At 35.6% G+C, this 24,200-nt stretch overlaps 1 protein-coding gene across 6 annotated transcripts in view; it reads left to right on the top strand.

The window, feature by feature from the left end:
- The window catches only part of NFIB (nuclear factor I B), a 235,660-nt gene that overhangs the window by 210,334 nt on the left and 1,126 nt on the right, over positions 1-24,200 (top strand). For 3 of the 6 annotated variants that reach the window (XM_068551883.1, XM_068551881.1, XM_068551880.1), the window contains exons 11-12: positions 4,967-5,055; positions 18,792-24,200. The exon at positions 18,792-24,200 is cut by the window's right edge and continues 1,126 nt beyond it. In XM_068551883.1, the coding sequence (XP_068407984.1) occupies positions 4,967-5,055; positions 18,792-18,921 (219 nt within the window). In that variant the 3' untranslated portion in view covers positions 18,922-24,200. The remainder of the gene's footprint in view (positions 1-4,966; positions 5,056-18,791) is intronic. The other 3 variants (XM_068551882.1, XM_068551884.1, XM_068551885.1) reach the window with 2 other exon arrangements.

Below are 24,200 nucleotides of genomic sequence, written 5' to 3'. Positions count from 1 at the left end.
CTAGCTGGAAAGGAAACACATTTAAAGGAAGTTTCACTCAAAATAATGGCTATGCAAATGTTTAGCTTTTTGGCTAGTTCTTAAAATAAAAAAAAATGTAAAAAACCTTCCAAAGTCTGTCTTTTATCATTCATTCATTCACTTACTTTTATTGGGTATCAAAGGCTAATATCCAGATAAATTATTCTAGATAACATAAAAATAAAATTGTTTACTGTAACCTTAAATTTCAATCAATGCAATCACAAGGGAGACAATTTTCTTTTCTGAAATTTTAACTTCAAAAGGTCTAAGCAGAATCAGGGAAATAAAGGAAATTATGAAGAGTTATAATTATAGACATTTTAGCCTTAAATATTCTTGAGCTGCACATGAAAAGTAGGGTAGGAAAAGAATAATGACAGGCAAACTTGTGGGAGAGAAACAGGGATTAGGAGTCAGGAGGTGTGGTTTTAGTGACTTGACAGGACATGTCTAACCTTGGACAGGCCTTTAAACCTTTCTGTCCTGTGTTCTTGTCTTGGAAAGGAAAATGAAGAGGTTGAACTACGTGATCTCCAAGTTCCCCTGAAATCTTAAATTTAACAGGTGAAAGTAGCCTCCATTTAAAAATTTAAAAAAAAAAAAAACTTTTCATTTTCTAGTTCTTATGATTTATGGTCAGTAGTGTTTGTTTAGTTCATGAACTATGCATACCCATTTAACTTAATCCTACCGTGTTTATTAAATTAAATATCAAGAAGCACGGTTTTCAGAAATTGATATTAGACGTAACTTTAAGGTTCCAGGATGACCTTGTATATCTTTTTCATTTTTATATGTTTACACGCTCCACCTGTATCGCAATTTCATCATGACCATTTTGTTTGTTCAGTAAAGCTACATACATCCTTTTCATTCAGAGGCCATTTTATTTGCTCTCTGGTAGGTGATTAATAAACTAAAAATCAACTGATCTAAGAGTTAAGAGGAAAATACGAATCCTGAAGGATTAATCTTTTTAAGCACCCCACCCCCAAAAGCACCTCCAACCCCCAAAAATCTGTTTCTTTGGGGGCTATCTGGAGAAATGAAGAAACCTAAAAGAACATAAAACACACCTTTCAAGATATTCCCTTGAGGGTCCCTGTAAGCTTAAAAAAAAGAAAAGCAAAAAGATAAATTTACCTGTGTTGATTATTCTGTTTACAGTTTAATGGCTTATTGGTTAAACGGAAAGCTGTTGTCATCATAAGGGACTGTTAGTACTGTTTGCTGAGTCCAGCAAAGTAGAACATTTTCTTACCTTCTTTCTTTTGTTCCCATAGCTAATTGTGAGGCATTTAACAAAAGCCCATGTTAATAACAATGGAGGGCCGTCATGTGAATAAACAAACTCTTATTCTGAAATCACAGGCAATGTTGATTCTACCTGCATGAATATTTGAGTGTCCTGTAGGCAAGAATAATGATCCAGATCTTAGGTGTTTCCCCTTGGGCAGATTTTTGAGGGAAACTAGATGGTTCCCATGCTTGTTTTTCTGAAACTCATTGAGTTGGGCTAAGAACAAGGTTCTCAATCCAGAGATTTTAGGGACATCATCTTAAGAACATATGCAGTGAAAACTTTACCTTCCCTTCTTTCTTAGTTTGGATTTTTTCAACCCCGTCCCTTCACTCATAGCTTTTTTGAAGGAGAATCTTAAACTTCCTTACCTCACCTTTTGTTTGCTTTTGGAAATCTGGGCATAATTGTTTGAATATAAAATTTACCTTAATTTTCTAGACAATCTTATTTCATGTTTGTGGTTGCATATAAATTAAAGAATTAAAATTATTTATATGTGTGCATTTCTGTGAGGATGTGCATACGATCTGATCTGTCAAAGAGTCTGTATTGTTACAAATGTACGAGTTGCTACAAACACACAACTTTAACAAACTAAATTTCTAAACTACTTTGCCCCTGGTGTTTTTGATTACTATAGGGAGAAAAGTATCTCCCTATTTTTTGAGGAAAAATACTTGGAAAAAATCACTAGGGCGGTATTGAAGCTTTGCAGAAAATTTTTGTGTTAATGAAAGGCATGTATTTATGTACCACTTAAAATTAAAGATTTAAAATTTAATTTAAAAAAAGAATTGATAGCTAAATTACATAACACCTACTCTCTCACAGGACAGAAATTGAGGGATCACTACCCTAAACTTAAATAAGATTATCACCTATTATTTTAAACATTTAAAGTCTAAAGTAAAATCCATTTTGGTTAGGAATTCTGAATTATACTAATACCAAGAATATTTAACATGTTCCAAAAAGAAGCTTAAATACACTTAACCTTTCATCACCTGAGAATCTGTTCAAAATTTGCTGAGTCAGGACTATCTTATTCAAACAAGATTCTTAGGAATTGATTTTATTAGGAATTAGTATCATGGAAATTTTCAGTGAATATACAGTTTCTATTTTAATTATTTATTGTTTCCCCTGTCCACACGATCACCTTTAAAATTTTGCTTAATCAAGAGGTTAATTATTAATTCAAAGGTTCTTGGTCAAGTAACCTGGTTAAGTAAGTTATAACATATAAGCAGGTATAAATACTTCTCCTCAGAAACTTTTGGAAATGTTGATAATGCCAGTGCACAATCTAAATAGCTAAATAAATTTAAATTTTATTTTATATTTTCAGTAACTGAAAGGAATAATTCAATACTAATTGATATCCTGCCCATTTCTTTGGCATGTAGATTATTAAATATACTCAGTGATCATTTTTTGTGTATTTAAGCATAATTATCTGTTTGGGAGAAGCTTTTTGATCGCATGTACCTTAAGTATGGTTGAAAATGAATAGTTGTAGTCAGGTTTCATCCCTTTGAGACTACTGTTAGGAAAGAAAAGTCCAAAAGTATGTTGATTTTAAGTGTTCAACAGGTGGCCAAAGACAGCCCACTTGACATTTTGGAGGGATGATTAACAAAGAAACAAACAAAAAATTAGCAACATGAACAACAAAAAACTAACTGATTTACATATGCATTCTTCAAAGGAGACAATAGTGTCCCCAGTTGTCTGGGAGACAACAAGCCAATCAGTGAGTGATATTTAGGTCACCTGGCTTTGTGAAAATAGCTTCTCTTTTTGAAAATTTCTCCAATATAACCTGAGAGGCTCATAGAAACTAACCTGAAATTAATTATTAGCAGAATTAACATGCGCTCTGCCTAGAGCTCTGCTCTGCGCCTCCCTTCTTCAGAATGTTTACTTGACTCAAAACTAGCACTAGGACAGAATCTATGAGTGGTCCTTAAGGTAACCTTTATACGAAGCCAAGCTTCTTGAAATGTTTTTAGATTGCTTTCATAGTATTGCTTGAAAAGAATATACTTTGAAGGAGACAACTGACAACTGTTACTGAAGAAATAATTTTTCAAATTGCCCCATCACATTGCATTTCTGATTAGATGCTCCATTTTGAGCACTTTTTAAAAATCTTGCCATAAGATTTTCTCCTTTATGCAAGCATTAAGGTCCATTTTAAGAATATTTTTCATTCCAATTTAATTTCTTTACTGATTTATGGCTTATTTATGACATATATTCTAAGCAACATCTACATATCTTTCAATCTATCTGTCTACATTAAGGGAATTTTTCAGCTTTTTAATTAGTTAATTAATTGATTAATTAATTTTCAGTTCTTTAATTTATAAAATTACTTTTACCTGAAATATCAGTATAATTAAAATACATGTTTGGGGAATTTTAGGTGGTGTTTTTGGAGCCTCACAGATCTGTAGAAAAATGAGCAAAACCAAATATTCTGAAACTCCAGAATCACTATTACCTAGAGTGTATAGAAACTAGAGTCTAAAAGGAAAAGATTCTTAATAGCCAATTTTTTTTTTTTTTTAGCCGTAACATTATCAGAAAGGATTAAAATAACTTATCATGAGTTTAAAGGGACTTTGGCTCCAATCATCATCTTCTAGAAATTCTTACTGAAAAGCAGCAAACAAGGTTTAGTGGACTGCTTTGAATAAGTCATCTTTTCAATACAAGATTCAGTTAATTTACAGCATAGCTCTCTACAGATTAAAAACCATGATTTTCTAGTGTGTTTTTTTCCCCCCAAAGCCAGATAAGTTTACTTTCTTAAGGATAAAAATAAGCAATATATCTTTTCAATAAATCTGCTAGCACTGTAGGGCAGCTGTTAACCAAACAGCTGGATAGGGTTACTGGAACAACCTCCGAAGGGCAGAGCTGATGATTTGGAGATCTGGGAAGAATTCGTTTCAGCTTGTATTCAGCGCATTCCTCACTCTATTCAGATGTGGTAAAGTTATTTCCAATGCCATTACTCTGAGTTTAAAATAAAAGTAGAAACTCTTATCAACTCTTTCTGAAAAAAAAAAAAAAGCCACTTTGAATAAAACAAAATTATTAAACATCTAAAACTGAATCCCTTGATGCTTCTAAACATACGTTAGGAAGGATGTTTATAAGGTGGGACCTTTCTCCTCTAAACTGCATGTCTTCTGTGTTTTGCAAACTGCATGCTTAAAAGTTATTGATTATTTTACTCAGTGCAGATTATTTGGTATGTTACATATTTTAAAAAGCTTTTAAAATTTTTTTTCTAAAATATATCTCTCTGTTGAACATTAACGTTTGCTTTTATTTCAGCACATTTTGTACTCTAATTAATGTCTAATTGTTATGTTCTAAGCACTCATTTCTCTTGTATGCTTTAATTAATAGAGAAGCATATTGCAATAGCTTTTTCTGAAAAACAGTCTAGGAATTTTGCTTTTCAGAGTAAGGTTTTCTTTTGCTCTTTTTTTTTTTTTTTTTAAGTTGCCTCTTGGGAAAGTAAGGTTAATGCCATGTACAGTACTAGTTTGCATGTGTTCATTTAAATACTAAAAACTGTAGTACTGCTCGATCCATATCTGACTGCTAGGTTTCAATTGACAGCTGAGGATTTGTGACTGGACCATGAATCAAAACGGCAGGCATTTATACCCCAGTACCAGTGAGGATACATTGGGAATTACTTGGCAAAGGTAACATTTTAATTATTTCCAACCCTACACTTACACCTAAAATTACATGAGCTATAGTGTTTGTTTCTAACTAGCTTTACAGAAAGTATATATATGTTAAAATTTTAGTTGTTTTGGCTATATCATCCTTCTCTCCCTACCCTCTTCCTTTATTTCTCATTTAGATGCAACTTCAAATTAATTGGAGATTAGAGCATATGCTAATTGGTGACTGGAATTCCTAAGTGCTGTCAAATGTTGTAAACGATTTATAATACTGGGGGGAGGTGGGGAGGCGGGGATTTGACACTTAGATTTTAGGACCTGAAAAATGAAATCACAGTTTTAGGGAAGATTTTTTTTCAGCTATCTGAGGAAAAAGCATGGGGTTTTCACATTGTAGATTCTTCTCATTTCAGTTCTTTTTCTTTACTGTTAACTTTAAGCCATTTTACTATTCATTTACTCCCCTCTCAGGGGGAAAAAGCTAGCTAAAAGAAAAATTTCAAATTAGTCAATTTAACTGTTATTAGCAACACTCATGAATTTTGGAGTGGGGGGGATTGTTGGAATCAATAGCTGGAGAAGGAATTTTGTTTAAGTAAAGCTTTAACTTCTGTTTGTACCTTGATGTGAATCACTGAGAGTTGACTTTATTTGGTTGGCTGAGAAAATCATTCTAAAACTTCATTTTCGAAACTAGTTTTGATATTGTGTCATGTACTGGTTTTAGAAAGTAAGTAGTGCTAATTCAGCTTCTTATGAATTATTTCAGTAAAGAATAAGTTGTGTCAAATTGACAAATTAAATGATTAAAATTCATGGTATAATCTTATGTAATGAGATAAAAATTTACAGAAGAGAGTGAGGTAATCCCAAAAGGAGTTCAACAAAAATAGAGCCAACATAATTTTCCAACTGTGTTATGATTGTCATCCTCTTTACTAAGCATCCCTGTGTTAAAAGTACATACTTGGGTATCAGTTGTAAAAGTGCTGCCCATCTCCATATGCTTCATAGAAACTGCTGAAGAGTAGAGTTTCAAAGAATGAAATGCCCACTTTTTTCTCAGGTAAAAATTAAGAAAATTAGTTGGATTCTGTTTTAAAAGCTTGTTGACTTTTTATTAATTCACTACCTGAAATGAATACCATATGACTTTTCCTCTTTATAAAGATTAGTATAACATCCGCTTTAAAATGTGTACGTTTTTACCTATTTTGATTTTTTTCCATGAAGCTTATATTATTCCTCCATTTGGAAAAAATACAATATATGCTTACAAAAAAGAAGATAAACTCAATGAAAGAAGATAAACTATTTATTTAAATAATCTTTATTAGTAAGTATTTTAAAATTTAATTTGATTCGACTTGATAACACAATGTTTGGATCTAATTTTATTTATCCTTATATTCCGTGCTCTGTTGGTTGGCTAAACGGCCCATTTCTACATACAAGCCTTAACATATTTAGAAAAAATTGCAAGTCAGATGGAAAGAACTTGTGTTTTTAAATGTGGCTATAGCTGTGTGAACTTCCAAATCTGTGGATTACTGATTGACATTTACTTATCTAAAATTGGATAGTATTGCTAAAGTACATTAAAGCGAAATAAGGATATAAATTATTAAAGACTTAAACTATAACTGTACCTAGTTCCTAGTGATGTTTCAACTCGAAAATTGTTATCCCCAAAAGGAAAAGGTGAGTGGGCAGTGAATCACCACAGAACACAGGTACTGGAGTGAATTAATATGACGACTAAACTCAGTTCTTAGGAGAGCATTGTTCATCTTACAAATCACCTTCTTGGTGAAAAAGTGGTGTGGTCGTCAGTTTCAGGTCATAATCAGAAAAAAAAAATTGGAATTCATGTAGTTAAGATTTCTTTTATTTTCTCTCTCAAAAATAATTTTTTTGGATTAGCAGATCATGATATGTAGAATGGCCTTAGTGCTTCAAAAAGCTTGACGAAGGTAGCTTTTGGTTTGTTTCTTCCTTTCTTCCCTTTTTATCATGATTCAGAGGGCACATAACTGATAACGGCAGGCATCACGTTCATACATTCAACAGGTATTTATTGAATCTCTGTGGTGGGCAGTGCCAGACACACTGTGACTGATACAGACCCTCACCGTTCTTAAAATCCAAGTATCATACAGTTCAGAGTAAATGTGCTCAAATGCGACAGGAATTTGCTTTGCTTTGTTATACTTATCAAAAATAGGCACACGTGGAGTCCATATTTGATCATACAAATAGGTCATGTCTGTGGCATAACATATTCATAATTTATTCATGGTTTATAGTGTGTGCCTTATAGTTATTTATGAAACTCAATAGTTTTTTTTTTTTTCCTAGAAAAGATATTGAAAAAAGAAATCACAAATGTCTGTAACACTACTACTTTTAAGGCAGATAACAGACATCTAAAATCTTCAGGGCACTGCTACAACTTTAGAATGATCTGAATAAATTAAAAATACATGAGAAATGTCTATCTATTGAACCAGAGAATTAAATCATTTGCCTTTGTCCTAATGGAATAAAGACAATATCAGGTTATTTTTGTTGTGGTTGTTGCTTTTTGTTTTGAACAAAAGGCAATCCCTGGAGACTTTGTAGTAGCAAAGGACAAAGCAAAGAAAGGTGTTTTGGTTTTGCTTTGTTTTGATTGTTGTTTGCTGCTGTTACCTTCTTCGTATAATCACTTGTCCATGGTCGCCCCCTTTTCTGCTTTGTGCCCATCCTTCTGTAGAGGTGTGTCCATGTCAAAGCAGCTCCTTCTTCAGGGCTGAAAATGGCAGTGCCGAGGGAGCTGCGTGAGTTTAATCAAAACTGGATGACTTCCTCCAGCCTCCTCCCTCTCCACGCGTCCCCCACCCCCAATGTATAAACATTCTCTTTGGAACCAAAGCTGACTCCGTTGCAAAGTTTTCACAGACTTACTAAGTTGCAACCCTGAAGGTGTTCTGTTGTTTTGACCTAGAATTTTGTGAGCCATTTGTGTGTGTGTGTGTGTGTGTGTGTGTGTGTGTGTGTTGCTTGCGTCTCGAAAATGTGAATTTTTTTCTAACCCAAAGGTCAGGTACTGCAGTCAACCCAGAGTGAAACCCCTTGGTGGAGGGCTCACTTCTGCTTGAGGCTGGAGGGGCTCAGCTCTTAGCCGGGTAATAGGTGATGATGAGTTGCTTATGTTGTTCGTAAGGGTGCTGTTGTGTCTGTGCTGTGTCCTCTGATGTGGACAAATTACACTGTTACATATGTGAGTTATGTGGGTATAAACAAATACAGCAGTGAACTCCCTAACTGGCTTGCTTTCTTGAAACTATAGCCAGAACATAGCTTGTACTAGCAAATATGAAAGAGCAATATAATTGAATGAACAAGAAAGCCAAAGGACAATCCAAGAATAATATAAACAGAAGTTATTTAAAGACGTTGGAGGTAGTGCTTTATGCAAAAGAGAAACTGGATTTATTGTTTCATTCCCTCTTCTCCCCCTTCACCCCTTTCAAGAAAAGGCAAAGCCACAAGTGAGTGGCTGTATGTGTCTGATGGCTTCTATAAACATAGCAGCAGCCTTCAGATGGCTAAAATAAACATGTGTGTGTTACTGAAGGATATGTTTACACAAACCATTTGCTCAGCCTCTGAAATAATGAATAAATGAAGATTTTACTGAAATAATTGGAGGGATTTTTGTGTTTCTGCTGATGCCATAATTGAATGGCACCGAAGAAACTTTTATCAGCTATTTTCCATGTTACATGTGTTAGCAGTTCCTTTCTATGAGTTGAATACTTCATTCTGTAGTTACTTTACACATGTTTTTGTAAGAAATTGTCGTTTATTACTGCAATTCTAGAGAGTTGCTTGATTTCCCAGGAGAAATTTAGCAGCCAGTAAAGATTATTTGGATCTGGTTGGTCAGGAGAAGGAGGGCAAAAAGGAAGGAGCAATAGCGTTCATTTCATACATCTAAGCCTGTTTGCATAACCCTGTCCTCAACCATGTACCATTTTCACTGCTTTGTCCATAAAATTTTCTTTGTAAAATATATGTCCTCAGCGACTCAAGAATGAATATTTAAACAAGATAGTTTTCAATATTGTGTTGCAAACTATGTTTGTATGTAAATATATGTATATGTGTACTGTGTGTGCATAATGGTGTATGTATGTACATGCATATACACATGTGCACATGTGTGTGCATATGTGTGTGTGTATACGTGTGGCACATGTATGATAAGGGTAGTATGTGTCCTGGCTTTACGTAATGCTAATAGTTAACTTGTATTTCAACATTATACCTAGACCATCCCTACGAATTCACTAGGTTAGCACTTCCTGCTTTCAGTTTGTTATCTTGACACATGACTACAGTACAACAGCTGGGTTGTTCCTGGAGTTCCTGGGGGGAGCTTTATTCTCAGAGTGCTGAATTTCCTTTTCAGCTGTCAGCTCTAAAGTGTGTTCAAAATGTTCAACTTTTTACACACCATTCTGGGCCCCTAGAACCACTCTGGGACTCCGATAGAAATGCTGATAAGGTAGATGAATGGAAGAATCCCGTTCAAGGAGGGGAGTTGCAAAAGCCAAAATTGCACATGACCATTGTTTGGGAACCAGGGCTGCTAACTAGTGTTGTTCTTTGTACTTGGATATTCTATTTAAAAGAATTACTTCTCCATTTTCATAAAAATTACTTGCACCTGTTATGAAATCAAAAATTTAAATGTGATCGTTCTTAAAAATGATCTTGATCTGGTGTTTACACACACGCAGTATCTGTAATCTGGCTGTTGAAAACTACGTTGGGATTTGTTGCAGTTTTGCCTAACTTTCTCCGTTTGTAAAGAAAGATTTGCACAACACAGCGTTTCCTTTTTATCCAGGAAACTCTTCAGAAGACTTCCTAAGAAATTAATTGTATTCCAGCCAGACTTGCATGCTGCCATCCCACAGGAAATGGGTCAGCAATCCATTAAGATGCCATTAGATAATCTAATTTGGAACTTAATCTCTAAATTAAGTATGCTCCATACTTGAGAGAAAGAAAAAACGTTTACGTTTGAATCGATAGGGGAGCCGAAGCGTGAAGAAGGCTGTTTGTTTTTTCTGTAGCCGTGGTCACGTCTCAAGCCGTCTGGTAACCAGGAGAAACCAGACATGATGTAATTCCAGATTGAACTTGAACTTCGGGGACTTAGGCTAGGGGAACAATGGACCATAGGAATCAATAATGTCCATTTTCCACATGATTATGTTTGGAGCTTTAAGTTAACCTTTATGGGAGAAGCAGCAGGATCTGCAGTGTGACCAAAATGGGATGACCCAGAGACAAGATGTTAGAGGAGAGAAAACAACTTTTTCCGCGATATTTTCTGAGCAGCACTGCAGATTCCAGCAGGATTAGAAAAGTTCCCGCTCTGCAGTAAACCGGTGGCCTGTTCAGAGCACCCTTTGTTCGCTTAGGTAGGACAAACTTAACCTTACGTTTCCTGTCAGATGATTTTTGGCTGTACTGCGGGAGAGGGAGGAGCATGACGCCGAAAATTCCCAAATGTAAACCTTGCTGATTAACCCTTCGCAATGAAAGAAGTATATTAAACACCTACTTTATTTGAAGGTGTTTCATGCAAAGTACCATATTTACCTATGTATTCGTTCCCTGAGAAATCAGCTCTGTCAGTGGCCAACGCACCCTTTAGTAACTTACTTTTTTGACTCTCATGTTTGCTGGTGCTGTTAGGAGGTATATAGTGAATTTTCAGTCATATTTACTGAGATAACAAAGCATACGAATGAGTAAACATGATAATAAACGTAATAACAAATTACAAAAGGAGAAAAAGTTCAAGAAATTGAAGAACACAGATTTTGAATATTCAGAAATTGCAGACAGTTACAATTATTCTCTCCTTTGTTAATTTTTGTTTTATGAGAAGGAAGGTTTTTTTTTTGCACATGTGAACGGAGTAGCAGGCATAACATAAAAACATGTTCGGTTCCTTAATCATTTTTGATTTTATGCTTAGGAATTCTGATACAAAAAAGTTCTGTCCTTTAGAGGTGAAATTGTGCAAATAACACTGATTTTTGCTTTTCAATGAAAATCATTTGGGAAAGAATCACATTTTGCTTTTGTATAAAACTTACATTTCTATTTAATTTAGTATGCCTTGGCTGATTTTCTGTAGTGAAAGGCACTATTTGGAAGCACTATTTTTGTAGGGAATTTTGTCTGCTGTTGAAGACTCACATATGCTAATAAGGGGAGCTGTAGCACTTGTAACAATAGCACTGAAAAGGAGCCCGAGGATAGAAAGGAATACAGACTAGAGAAAGAGGATGGAAATCCGCACGTAGGATTCTCGGCTCTGGTGCAGTCTGTGGGAGGAGATCAAATCACTACTTTGAGCCTCATAATTCTATATTTTTAATTGGCTAAAACCTCCCACAGCTACATAGCTTGTTAGATACATATGCGTCTGTGTACTGTAATTTATTTACAATTAGTCATCTTCATAGTAAATCTCTATCTTCCATTTTCAGTTCTAAAACATGAAGAATATGGAACATAGTTTTCAGGGTTTTTTTAAAATTTGGCCTGTTTAGGGGAAGAGTATTTTTCCTACTTATGTCTAAAGTAAACATTCTAAGGAAATAAGTTTTTATTACTTTCAAGTATATAGATTGCCTTGTTGAACGGTCTTCTAGGATTTTGTTAGGGCTGTTTACTACAAGAGTACAGACATTGTAATGTACACATTAGGTATTTAGCCGCAGTGGCGCCATACATAAGGGCTCTTCTTGCCCTGTGCTTTTCATTGCATGACATATTTCACTGGCATATGCCATTATTTTATTTAGAAAATGCTAGTACTCACACATAGTAAAGTTAACATGCAATCCAGCATGCCCTGATAACAAAACCCACCTGAAACAACTGAATATAAATTAATGAGCTTTGATGGCCTACCGATTTGATATGTTATTTTCAAAATCGTTGGTCCCCAAGGAGCAGCAATAAAGCAGGCTATTTACCTACTTAGTTAAGAAACAGATACGTTTCTCTTTCATTACTATGAAGTGCTGTTGCTTGCAGTTAGAATAATTCCATTGCGACACCTGCAGTTTATGATATTTGGTGTTTCTCAGAGAGCCCACAAGAGTACTTTGCAGTTCAGGTAAGAGCCGGCCAGGGAGCTTTCCAATACAGATTATTCCAAATAGTAATAATCATTAGAAATCATCTTGCATGCAAATAGGATCATTCCGATGGCAATAATGATACTTAAAAAATGGGGGAAATAAATTGAAGAAACCCAAGACCTGTGTAAAGCACTTTCACTTATAGTCTAGCTGCATCAGAAGTGGAACGCAACAAGCAAGTTACTGACATACAGCTACATCTGTATGTACAGCAAAAAAGGTAAATATTGCCTTCAGCTGAAAAGAATCTGGAATTGGATAAATAAAATACAGGTATTTGTGTTGAAATTTGGACTCAAAAGTTACATTCTTTGGGAATTTCAGTGTGCCTAAATGATTTGGACCTCAATTCATAGAATCTCTTGTATAATGCAAGGATAATGTGAATTCTTGCTTAGTAATATAAGTAGTGTATTTCACAGAAGAGGGAGATTAGGTGAAGTGTAGTGGGTAAGGATGTAGGTTTTAGAACCACACTGCTAGATTTCAAATCCTGGCTTCTACAATCTAACAGCGGCAAGGGTTGGGCAAGACACAACTTCCCAGCTTCAGTTTCCTCATCTGTAAAGTCAGAATAATAATGGTACTTTTCTAATAAGTGTATTATGAGGATTGAAAGCTTTAAAGTAGGTCCAGCACGTAGATCAGTGCCTGGCAAATGCACACACTAGGTAAGTGCTAGCAACTAGTATATTTAATAAGTACCATTTTCTTTGTTCTAATACATTAATGAATTCTTAGATATATTCTTTATATATAATAATTTATGTAATAATTCCTAAATGTATGGGTACTTAAATACCACCCATATATTCCTTCCCCTGGTCTGATGGAGCATTTTTTCATAAGACACAGTCTGCAGCATTTGTGTTATATTGATATAAGCTGCCAGTCCAAATGCACACATCCAGGATAGCATGGTTTCTAACTTAATACTTAATTAGCCTGCCCTTGATTGGTTTTTCCAGGCAGATTTTAGCTATTAATAGGGAAAATTGTTTATTGTGCATTTTGGGAGAGATACTAATACCTGTGTTTTAATATTGTAGTAACAAAATTAGAAATGTGTAGCCAAGGAAATAATAAACTTTCCTTCTTGGGGGTATTTGAAACAGGTGCAGTGGAATTAAGGGCAAATCCTGCTTTTAAATTAAGGTATTTATTTTATTTATTTTCCATGCTTTCTGGGCCATTGCTTATTTTTATTGCTATCTATAAGTAATGTGGCTACTGGTACAGTTGAGGTATGTATGAATATATACAATTCTTGGTGCTTCATTCTCATAATATTTTTTTAAGCTTCTTAAAAGAGTACTTACTATCTTTAAAGCAAATATGGTAGTCTTATGATTAAATCAGTATGTAAAATCTGAATGGGTGATACGATTATTCCCCTGAAAAGTATTAGTACACTGGATACTTTGACACTTCGTAAAATGTTTGACAAATGGGTTGCCCAACCCATTATCAGATGCACACAGACTAGTAATAAATGAATTTTGCCATTCTTCAGTTAGCTTTTATTTCAAGACGAATAGTTGAAGGAAGCCTTTGACTTTGGTTCTTTACTAAACTTATGACTCCATATATGTTTATTTGGTACGCCATGGTTCTTGTGTGGGTACCAAGTTAAAAGCTAAGGACCCAACCCTTTTTGGTCTAGAATACACAGTCACAGAATGCATAATTTTTATAAAGCACAACCAAGTCAAATGTTGACTTGTCCAGAGGAGTTTTCTCACTTTCTTTCTTTGAAAGGTACAGAGTCTCTTTACTCCTTGTAGATGCAAAGACTAGCCATTTTATCCAATTTGTCCCAGATAAGAAATATATAAATAGTGTATCATTTTTAAAAAGAAGAAGGAGGTATCTTCTTCCTCGTTAATCCTCACCATAACGTCACTCCCAACTAGCTTTGTTTTCAAAGGAGATAGATATATCAAATTTCAGATTTGCTAGATCACCCAGACCGATCACATATTCTGTGCACAAGTCTGCTGCAGCACTAGCCAGCTGTGTGGGGCATGGGAAATTCATTGTCTCCCGAAGCAAATACATTTTGCCTTCAGAAAACTCTGTTCAAAAGTTCTTTTGAATGTTTGGTCAATGTCTAACTTCCCAGGGAAGCAGTATAATAGTTAAATGGCCATGAGAATCAGAACTGATTCATATCTGAGATCTAGGTGGGTAACTATGGATGAGTTTAAGCCTCAACTTTCTCATCTGTGAAAAGGGGATAATGATGGCAATTTCAAGAGTTCATTGAGAAAATTAAGTGACATAGCATATGTAAAACACCCAAGATAGTACCTTGTTCATAGTAGGCCCTCAGCATGGTATCTTCTGGAAGTTTCTGCCTTTATGCTAATTCTGTCTACCTGAACCATATGGAACAAGTCTATGTTTCTTTTCAACTCAACTATCATGTCTTCCCTGTTTCCGTTTAATGTTCCTCAAATGACATGATTTGGTGAGTTTCTTCACCAAAGAGTTGCCATAGAGTTTGTTTCTCTTGAAGAGCGATGCCTAGAAGAAGCACAATGCTTCCGAGATAGTCTGATCAGTATAAAATGAAGCCGTCATCACCTACCATTAATGCATCTTAAGGTCAAAGTAATTTGTTTGTTTGCTTCTTTCCTTTGGCAGGGGGCGGGGGGCAGCCACATCATACATTTAATCAGAATCATATGAAACTATGATCCATGATATCAGATGTATTAATTTTCTCTTTAATTTTTATTTATTTTATTTTTAATGAAATATCTCATTATATACTTAGAGCGTACATAGAGTAGAAGTCACTAGGGTGAATTCTGCTTTGTGTTAAAGTATTATCAAAATATTTGGGGCTTTTTTTTGTGCCTGATTTTCCACGAAGTGCTTGTATTCTTTTCTCTTTTTACTAGTATGGCAGGTATATATTTTTTAAAGATGTGCTTTCAGCTTTCAGTCATGCTCATCTTCTGTCTGCCTTAAAAAAAAAAAGGTGATTTGGCAGTGGAAAATGTAATGAAGACCAAGTAAACGAGTGCTTGAAGATATATTGCTGAAGTAGCTTAATTTGACTTTTAATATTTTCAAATCTTTCAATTGAGAGACTCTCATCTCTTAATAGACAGAGACACAGATTATTGGATTGAACGTAAGGTTATCCATATAATTTTCATTCTATTAGAAATTAAAATGATTAAGCATTTTACATGTAACTAGTTGTATATGTACATAAATATGAAAGTGTGTTTATTTTATCCATACTGGCAATCATTGACATTGACTTAAGGAGAGGGAGTTGATATGTAAAAGGCACTGTTAAATTTTTACCTGAAAAACTATGAGATTTGAGGCATTGTCTTTTAGAAATTAAATGATCTAAGTTATTTTGTTTGGTCAAACATTTTTCTTTGCCCTGTTATCATAATCTTTGAATTAGTTTTACCAGATTGTTTTCAACGGGACTACCAAAAAGCTCTAAAAAATGTCTATGCCTTACAGTTCTGTTTTTAACCTCCAAATTGGCAATAAGAGGCTTGTAAACTCATATATGGGGTCTGCATAGTGTTAATATCTGAGATTTATTTCCCCCCAAAGGTTCATAAACAGTATTGACAAATATATCACACACTGCAATTTTGACGTGGTCATAATGTAGCACGGGAGGTTTGAAAGGTTTAAATAAACATCTAAATTGAATTTGTTAGCTCTTCTGCGGCAAGAGTCCTGTTCGTCACTAGCATCTATGTATTTTTATCAAGGATTTTCCGTAGACTAACAATACATGTCTCTTCTAAAGAACTGAGTAAGAAAGCTATTGCAAAATAAACGCTGAATTCCTGTCTTTTCTGCCATTAATCAGTAGACTTCTCCATTTAAGGAGTCACATCTATTTTCAAGCATTAAAATACACTTTATTTTCCTAAAATACGCAGCTTCTAAATGACTTCCTAGAGCCCATTTAATTTGGGACTTGTTAATTTTGCAAAGTTATTACCTTGTCGTTGACATTTTCTTTTACTGTCAAGGATTATCAATTTGAGCTAGTCTTTTTGTTTTTCATACATGCTTCCTGCTTTATGTTAAAAATAATGGAGATCCGTTTTTGTCATTTATTTGTTGAGAAATAATTAGCATCAGCTATGGCCAGCAATAAGGATTGATAAGATACGGTCATTTTCTTTAGAGATCTTACCTTTCAGTAAGTAAGATAATCATAGATACAGATAATTATGATATGAGGTAGTGCTATAGTAGTACTATGTAATCAAGTGCAGTAGGACAGTGGAGGGAAAATGTTTCAGGATGCATCATGTAACACTCTTCCCAATCAGTGGCCCAATCAGTGGTGCAAAATGCAGAAATAATTGTTGAAGATGTGTGTGGGAAGAGAGAAATATGTGAAAACAGTTAAGTCTCTTAGAAAAGGTTTCAATAACAACTTTTTATTCTATAGAATTATGATTTTTTTATCCTATAATGACATATCTTTTTATTTGAATTTTTTTTAATTTTATTTATTTATTTATTTATGGCTGTGTTGGGTCTTCGTTTCTTTGCGAGGGCTTTCTCTCTAGTTGTGGCAAGTGGGGGCCACTCTTTATCGAGGTGCGCGGGCCTCTCACTATCGCGGCCTCTCTTGTTGCGGAGCACAGGCTCCAGACGCGCAGGCTCAGTAGTTGTGGCTCACGGGCCCAGTTGCTCCGCGGCATGGGGGATCTTCCCAGACCAGGAATCGAACCCGTGTTCCCTGCATTGGCAGGCAGACTCTCAACCACTGCGCCACCAGGGAAACCCTATTTGAATTTTTTGTTTCAAGTATTATATGATTTTTCCTGCATAGTTAATTTTTGTTAATGCTAAACATCTCTAATTTTAAGTTCAGAGATGCCTATTTTCTTATTATAGGGGGCCAAATTGAAATGTACTCATGAAATTATGTGATTATGAGCAATACTTTTAAAAAATATATAGTTGGGTGTGATTTGGAATATTTAATTGATTTGCCTGTTAATCCAAAAATTTTACTGAGCACTTACCATGTACCAGGTACCATATTAGATGGAGAACAGAAAGAGAAATGGACTTTGTTATTATGGATCTCATACTCTAATCACAAAATCCCTTGAGCATAAAACGTCATTGTGAATATTTTTCTGTTAAAATATTAACTCAGAAATATGTACCTAGACATGTATTAATAAGCCTCTTTATTTGATAAAAAGTGTCATGAGAGTAAAAAGTTAAAAGTTACATATCAAGTTCTTTTTTTTTTTTTTTTTTTTTCCCAAGCTTTTTCTTTTTGGGGGGTGGAGGGAGTAGGTAGGAAAATTGTTCCTTCAAGGTAATATTCCATAAAGGTTTCTGTACCTTTGGAATTTAAATATGAAAAAATGAGGATGTCTAGCTTGATAGCTACCTACCATAGTAGAATCCATCTCACCTCATGGCTCCAAAAGTAAAGAAAAGGATATAAATTAAATTTAAAGGATAAATTAAATTTGAAACATTGAAGTTGTGTTTCCATGCCAGACGATGACAAAACTGGGTATGGAATTGTCAGTTGGATGTTTTCTTGGTTCATGATTATTTATGCAGCTGTTACTTAGCTGACACTAGTTCCTAGTTGAATGTTGAAATAAACAATACATCTGATTAGGTATACCCAGAATGTATGTTATGGGGTTGTTTTGTGACATGTAGGTGTCGTGTTATTTTCCTCTATATGATACTTGTTTAATGAGAGATTATGCCAGTAGCAGTTAGAGAACTGGTTTTTGAACATTTTTTGTTTTATACAGCCCCAAATACAACATCGGTGAAATTAGAGTTGGTTGGAGAGGGGCAAGCCTCTCCTCTGCTTACTCCCTCCCTGTGGGGCTTCTCCCAGGCCACTCTCCAGACTCCCAAACTCAGAGCAGCTGGGATGTGGAGACATGACTTGATGCAGAGGGACAGGGGATGCCGTGGCTTCTGGTGTCAGCTTCCAACTACACATTATGCACTGGCCTTTCTGAAAAATGTATTTCCTCTTATTGTGAGGGGAAAAAAAAATCTCTTTCATTATGGCTTTCAATTTTATTCAACCGATAGGCAGGTGAAAAATTGAAATACATCACAATTGCTGGTGAATTAAAACAAGATCAGAATATTGCATGCAAAGTATGTTGGCACTGTTGTAGATTTGCTCTTTTCCTTCTCTTTTTTTTTTTTTTTTGACAAAAAATCATATTATATTTACATCAAAGTAGACCAAGTATTTTAGGAAGAGTATCCTCAATCAGAGTTTAACAACTGTGGATGAGTCTTACTCGAGTTTTTTTCACAATTAGTCTTACCATCCGTGAAAGAAATAGACCATGTAGCTTATATATGTATAATGTTTATAATTTAGCACATGTATCTCACATTAAACTGCAATTTGGAAAAAAGTTATTGTAGTAATTTGATGCCTATGGAATTTATATTTCTAATATTGTTATAGAGTAACGTTGTATTTTTTCTTTTTCTCTTCCCTCCCTCCTGCCCCTCTCCTGCCAACAGTCCTGGTACCTGGGCTAGCTTGGTTCCTTTCCAAGTATCAAATAGGACACCCATCCTACCGGCAAATGTCCAAAATTACAGTTTGAACATAATCGGAGAACCTTTCCTTCAAGCAGAAACGAGCAACTGAGGGAAAAATGAAATACAACACTAGTTTAAGAAATGTAAAAAAAAAAAAAAAAAAGGAAAAGAGAAGACTGGACAAAACAAAACAAACAAAAAGGGAGAAAGGAAAGAAACTGAAGAAAGAAGATAATAGACCAGCAATCGCAGCACTTACAATCACTAATTCCCTTAAGGTTGAAACTGTAATGACATAAAAAGGGTCGATGATATTTCACTGATGGTAGATCGCAGCCCCTGCAAAGTAGCCTTTGTTACATGAAGTCCGCTGGGAAATAGATGTTCTGTCTCTATGACAATATATTTTAACTGACTTTCTAGATGCCTTAATATTTGCATGATAAGCTAGTTTTATTGGTTTAGTATTCTTGTTGTTTACGCATGGAATCACTATTCCTGGTTATCTCACCAACGAAGGCTAGGAGGCGGCATCAGAAGTGCTGGGTGACAGAGCCATGAGCCAGCCATTTTATAAGCACTCTGATTTCTAAAAGTTAAAAAAAATATATATGAAATCTCTGTAGCCTTTAGTTATCAGTACAGATTTATTAAATTTTGGCCCTTAACCCAGCCTTTTCCAGTGTGTAACCCAGTTTGAAATCTTAAAAAAAAGAAAAAAAAAAAGAAAAAAAGAAAAAAAAAGGAAAAAGAAAAAAGGAAAAAAAAAAAAAAACAGTTTGAACACAAAGGCTCTATGGAAGAAATGCCTCTATGTAGGTGAAGTGTTATCTCTGCATGCAACAGTAAAAATTAATATAATAGTTTCCCCACAAAAGAAACACTTAACAGAGGCAAGTGCAATTTATAAATTTATATCTAAAGGGGAATCATGATTATAAGTCCTTCAGCCCTTGGACTCTAAATTGAGGGGATTAAAAAGAATTTAAAATAATTTTGAACGAATTTATTTTCCCCTCAGTTTTTGAGGGCAGTAAAAAGGCATTAAATCAAGACAAATCATGTGCTTGAGGAAAAAAAAAAATTAATGAAAACACAGCACTTATGTTGGTTTAGCTGCAGCCTCCTTGGAGGTAGAATTTATTTATTTAAAATTACTGGTTGCATCAAGAACCCATAGGGTGTACAAAAGGTTCTATAAAATCTGCATTCTAGAGACAAAGAGGCAGGCAAATCCATGTCACAAGGGTAAAGCTTACAGTTTACAAACTGGGAATGCCAGGGTGTAGGATATAAAAATGCACTCTTGAGAAAACAAATGTAATCAGGGTGCTGAATACTTGCATGGTGCTTTCAGACATTAGCCTTGTTCAACAAATTTCTTGTATTGACAGATCTGTGGTGTGCATGGGCAGACACATTTTTGCCTCTATGTCTCTTAAAATTTTAATTAAAAATACTCTTTCCAGTAATCCTAATTTGCACGAAGATATAATGTCCACATTACGTGCCTTGCCTTGAAATCTAAAAAACAAAAAAACACAAAAAAGTGACATCACTACACTTGTTTTGCTGCATTTATTATCATTTTAAATCTTTACCATTTTTATGACAAAATATTTTGTACTCCAGACGAAGAAAAATGTGTGACATCATGGATTTTTTAGACAGTTATACCTTTATCTCACATTTATAAAGCATATCATGGCTGTGTATAGTTGCCGCTTAAAAATTGTAATCGACCAGCAATATTTTCAGTATTTTGGTGTTTTTTCTATTAACCTTTCATGTTTTTCATCTTCCAATTAATATTTGGGGGGGGGGAGGGATTTCAAATTTATACGAATTATGCAATACCAAGTTTTGCCTATGTAGGTAGTGCTTTTAGCTGTATTGGTTATTATAGGTAAGTACACAGATTTAAAAAAAAAAATAATGTATGCTTTTTTTTTGTTTGTTTGTTTTAATTGACCAAAGTGGGTACTGCTATTTTTGCAGTGTGATGAGGTCCTTTTGTGTACTGAGAGATGGACAGGGGATTTTTTTTAATATACATATATATATATTCTGGGGTGGGTGGGAGGATTTTTAACACTTTACAGTGTAGCTGTGAAGCAGTGCACCCTGAGATGGGCCTGGGCTGCACAGCGACTGTTCTGCCTACTGTGAGAAACTTCAACTTCACAGGTTTCCCTCTCAAACTCCCCACCTGGGGTGCAAGCGGAACTCCTTTCTGCTTTTCATAGCGACAGAGTAAGAGCAAGCAAACACAACCAATTCACCTGGAGGCAGACTTGGCTTAAAACAAATGGTCTTATCTTTCTTTGGGGGGGGGGGGGGTGGTGGTCATTTTTCTTGAAAGTTCCGGATCCCCAGTGGAGAGTGAGCCTGTCTCATAGTTAGCAAAGATAGTCGTTGAAAAGTACATCTAGCAGATGTTTCAACTTTGGGGCTTTAACACCTGAGCATACTTTCTCCTCTAAAATATGCCATCCTGCTGGAGGGGGTGCTCCCACATCCTTTCCCCACCACTTCTCTTCCCCATTTCTTCATTTCATGAATGTTAGTCTGTGATTTACCTGTGACTCACTACTTCAAACCAATGGTAGTGCGCTTGGAAACTTTTTTTAATATCCAGGAGATTGAACAGAGGGCTATTATTAAATGTATTCGGACTTCTAGATTAAAATCAAAGTTCAATTTTTAAGGAACAAAAATAATAAGTCTTGTTAAGTTTTCATTTTACCTGCCCTTTTTAAATGGAGAACCAGAGTAGAAGGGAAATAGAGAATTTTTAGAAATGAATTTTCCTGTGGATGAATTAAGCCCATTAGATGCTGATGGGATTTTTTTTAAGGGATGGTACCTCAAGTATATATTGGATTTAATTTCCCCGGAGGGCTAGAGGGTGAATGGAGGCTGGTTCTACTTTACTCTGCCCCACTGCCCCCCCCCCCCCGCCCCGCCCCAGTCCCATTGAGGGAATTCATTACTAGGGGGAAAATCGTTTAGAATTAGTGACACATGGTGGGTTGCCCTGAGGAGCCCCCTGACCCCCTTCCCCCAGGCCATAGCCTAATAAAATAAACTGTCTATTGTTCTCACAGCATATCATTTAATAATGAATACTTTAGAACAATGCTTATGGGCCTGAGAATTGTGTTTGATTAGCCCATTCAGTTTGATAGCCCCAATGCTGAAAAGCACAGCAGGAGCGCAAGTTCAAAAGGAAGTCCAGTCATTTCTGTGATGACTTGCCCTGGTGGAAAACAGATCATCTCAGCCAAGCTCTTCATGTCTCTTCAACCTAGTAGGTGAACAAATCAACCTCACAGGACACGCAGTATTTTTTTAAGAGCAGACTCGCTCTCTTTTTTTTTGCCAGTGAATGAGCAGCTCTAGCTAAATAAGTTACACACTGTGGGTATTCCTGCCTGCCTCTTGAATACAAAGGCCTAGTTCAAGTGTTGCTTTTTTTTTTTTTTTTAAATCATTTTTTTTTCTCCTTTCCTTTTGAGATAAAACTCTTAAAAAGATACTACTCTCTATATAATCTCAAATCCATTTTGGCCTCCTCCTCTTTTTACCAGGAAGTATCTTGTGACTAAGGGCCCCCCCCACCTCTTGCAGGTCTTGCACGCCCCTCCCCTCCCCAGAACTGCAGAGCTACAGGATGGTGAAGGTCACCCAAGGGCATCAGTAGGGGGTGGCGTCTCCAGCCCCGGCTCCGCGGCACTGTTCAGCTTTCCCTGCGTTGCTTTGCAGCCCACCCCTCACAGTGCCTCTGAAGTGTTTCCTCTGGAGTGACATGAGCGTTTGAGGCTTGTCTAAGGAGAAAAAAGAAAAAGGCAGTGAAGGAGACTGTACATAAAGACATGGCAAAAATCTTAATTATAGCAATATAGTTATGGGGTAATGTTCGGGTGGGCAGCTCCATTAAAAAAAAAATATGTGAATGAATCTGTGAAGCTGCGAGTAGCAAGAAGAGCGAAAGGTCTTCTTCACGAACCGCCTACCTTGTAGACAGTAATTTGTACACTGTATAGTTTTGTTAAGAATTTTTTTTTAAATTAAAATTCCCATGTTTGTAAAGCTAACTTTTTAACAATTATAATGGAACTATATGTTGTTTCCATTTTTAAAGTAAACAAGAATATTCCTTGTTTGGAGGCTGGACTTGAGTTAAAACTCTCCAGGCTCTTAAGTTATGTATTAAAAAAAAAAAAAAATCTGTCCATGTTAGGAGTTATTTCACAGATTCCTGTGCTTGAAAAGCATAGGATACTAATCCTTTAAAAAAGTGTAAATGGAGAAAAGTTATATTTTATGAAGGTTATTTTGTTGTATTTAGTATTGGAAAAGTTGGTTTTCAGAGCATTTCAGAATGTCGGAAGCACCACTGTCTTTTTATTAGTATATACGGCCTTTAGCAAAAGTTTTTGTGATTGTTACGTGATGGTATTTAAGGTTGTTTCACAGAGCATTCAGGATAGGCAGAAAATGACAAAACCGTGCTATGTCTCACATAACGTGTCCTCAGGGAGCAGAATCTTGGATTTGTGACTTGTAGCTTCATAAGGACTCAACAAAAGAGATTGCACAGGGACATCTTCAGCGGTGTGACACCAGGACATGTGTTCTTTACCTAGATTCAAACTCTATGTACCGTGTGAAACGATGAAGGCTGCAGAAAGTTATCCCATATTCAGTGTACAGTATTCATTTTTAATGAAACAACTCTACAATATTGCTGGCAGATAGGCCCCAAGCATGACATTCAATATAGTTTACATGTTCCTGTCAAGGTCTTTGGTTAACATTAACCAGCTGCATGCTTCCTGGACTTTAAAAAATTGGGTTTCTATTGAAAACTTTTTGTTTTTTTTTTAATGTGCAGGCTATTCAAGTCCAATTGTAAAAGCTCAAAATTGAATGTTCTACTCCATGCTGAAGGAGCTGAAAGCTGCCTTCTTCATATTTTGCACTTTCTGGTAGTTCCCCTGTTTTTTTCTAATTCCTTAAAAATTGTGTGGGTGGGGTGGAGCACTGCAGTTGGGGGGTAACATGGACCACTGATTTTTGCCCTTTGACCCTGCACAATGACCTTTGCATCAGCCAAACTCATTGCCATGACAACTCTTTGTACTGTGTCCGTGCCACAGATCTGTTGGTGACATTGTTCATATAGTCAAAGGGGACAAGTTGGAGACGGTCAATTTTTACATTTTTTTGTTGTTGTTGCAATTCTTTCTTCGATGGTTGTAAGTAGTTTTTTTTTTTTTTAATAATAAAAGGGTTCACTAGTTAAGACTCTTTAGAAATATCTGTGTGTTGCAATTCAAATTGTTGAGATTGTGAAAACGCTTCAGTGCCACTAGCCTACGAGCA

Source organism: Eschrichtius robustus, chromosome 10 (assembly GCF_028021215.1).
Source record: "Eschrichtius robustus isolate mEscRob2 chromosome 10, mEscRob2.pri, whole genome shotgun sequence".
Taxonomy (NCBI): Eukaryota; Metazoa; Chordata; class Mammalia; order Artiodactyla; family Eschrichtiidae; genus Eschrichtius; species Eschrichtius robustus.
Note: the sequence above shows the minus strand (reverse complement) of the source record. Positions and strands in the feature narration are given on the sequence as shown.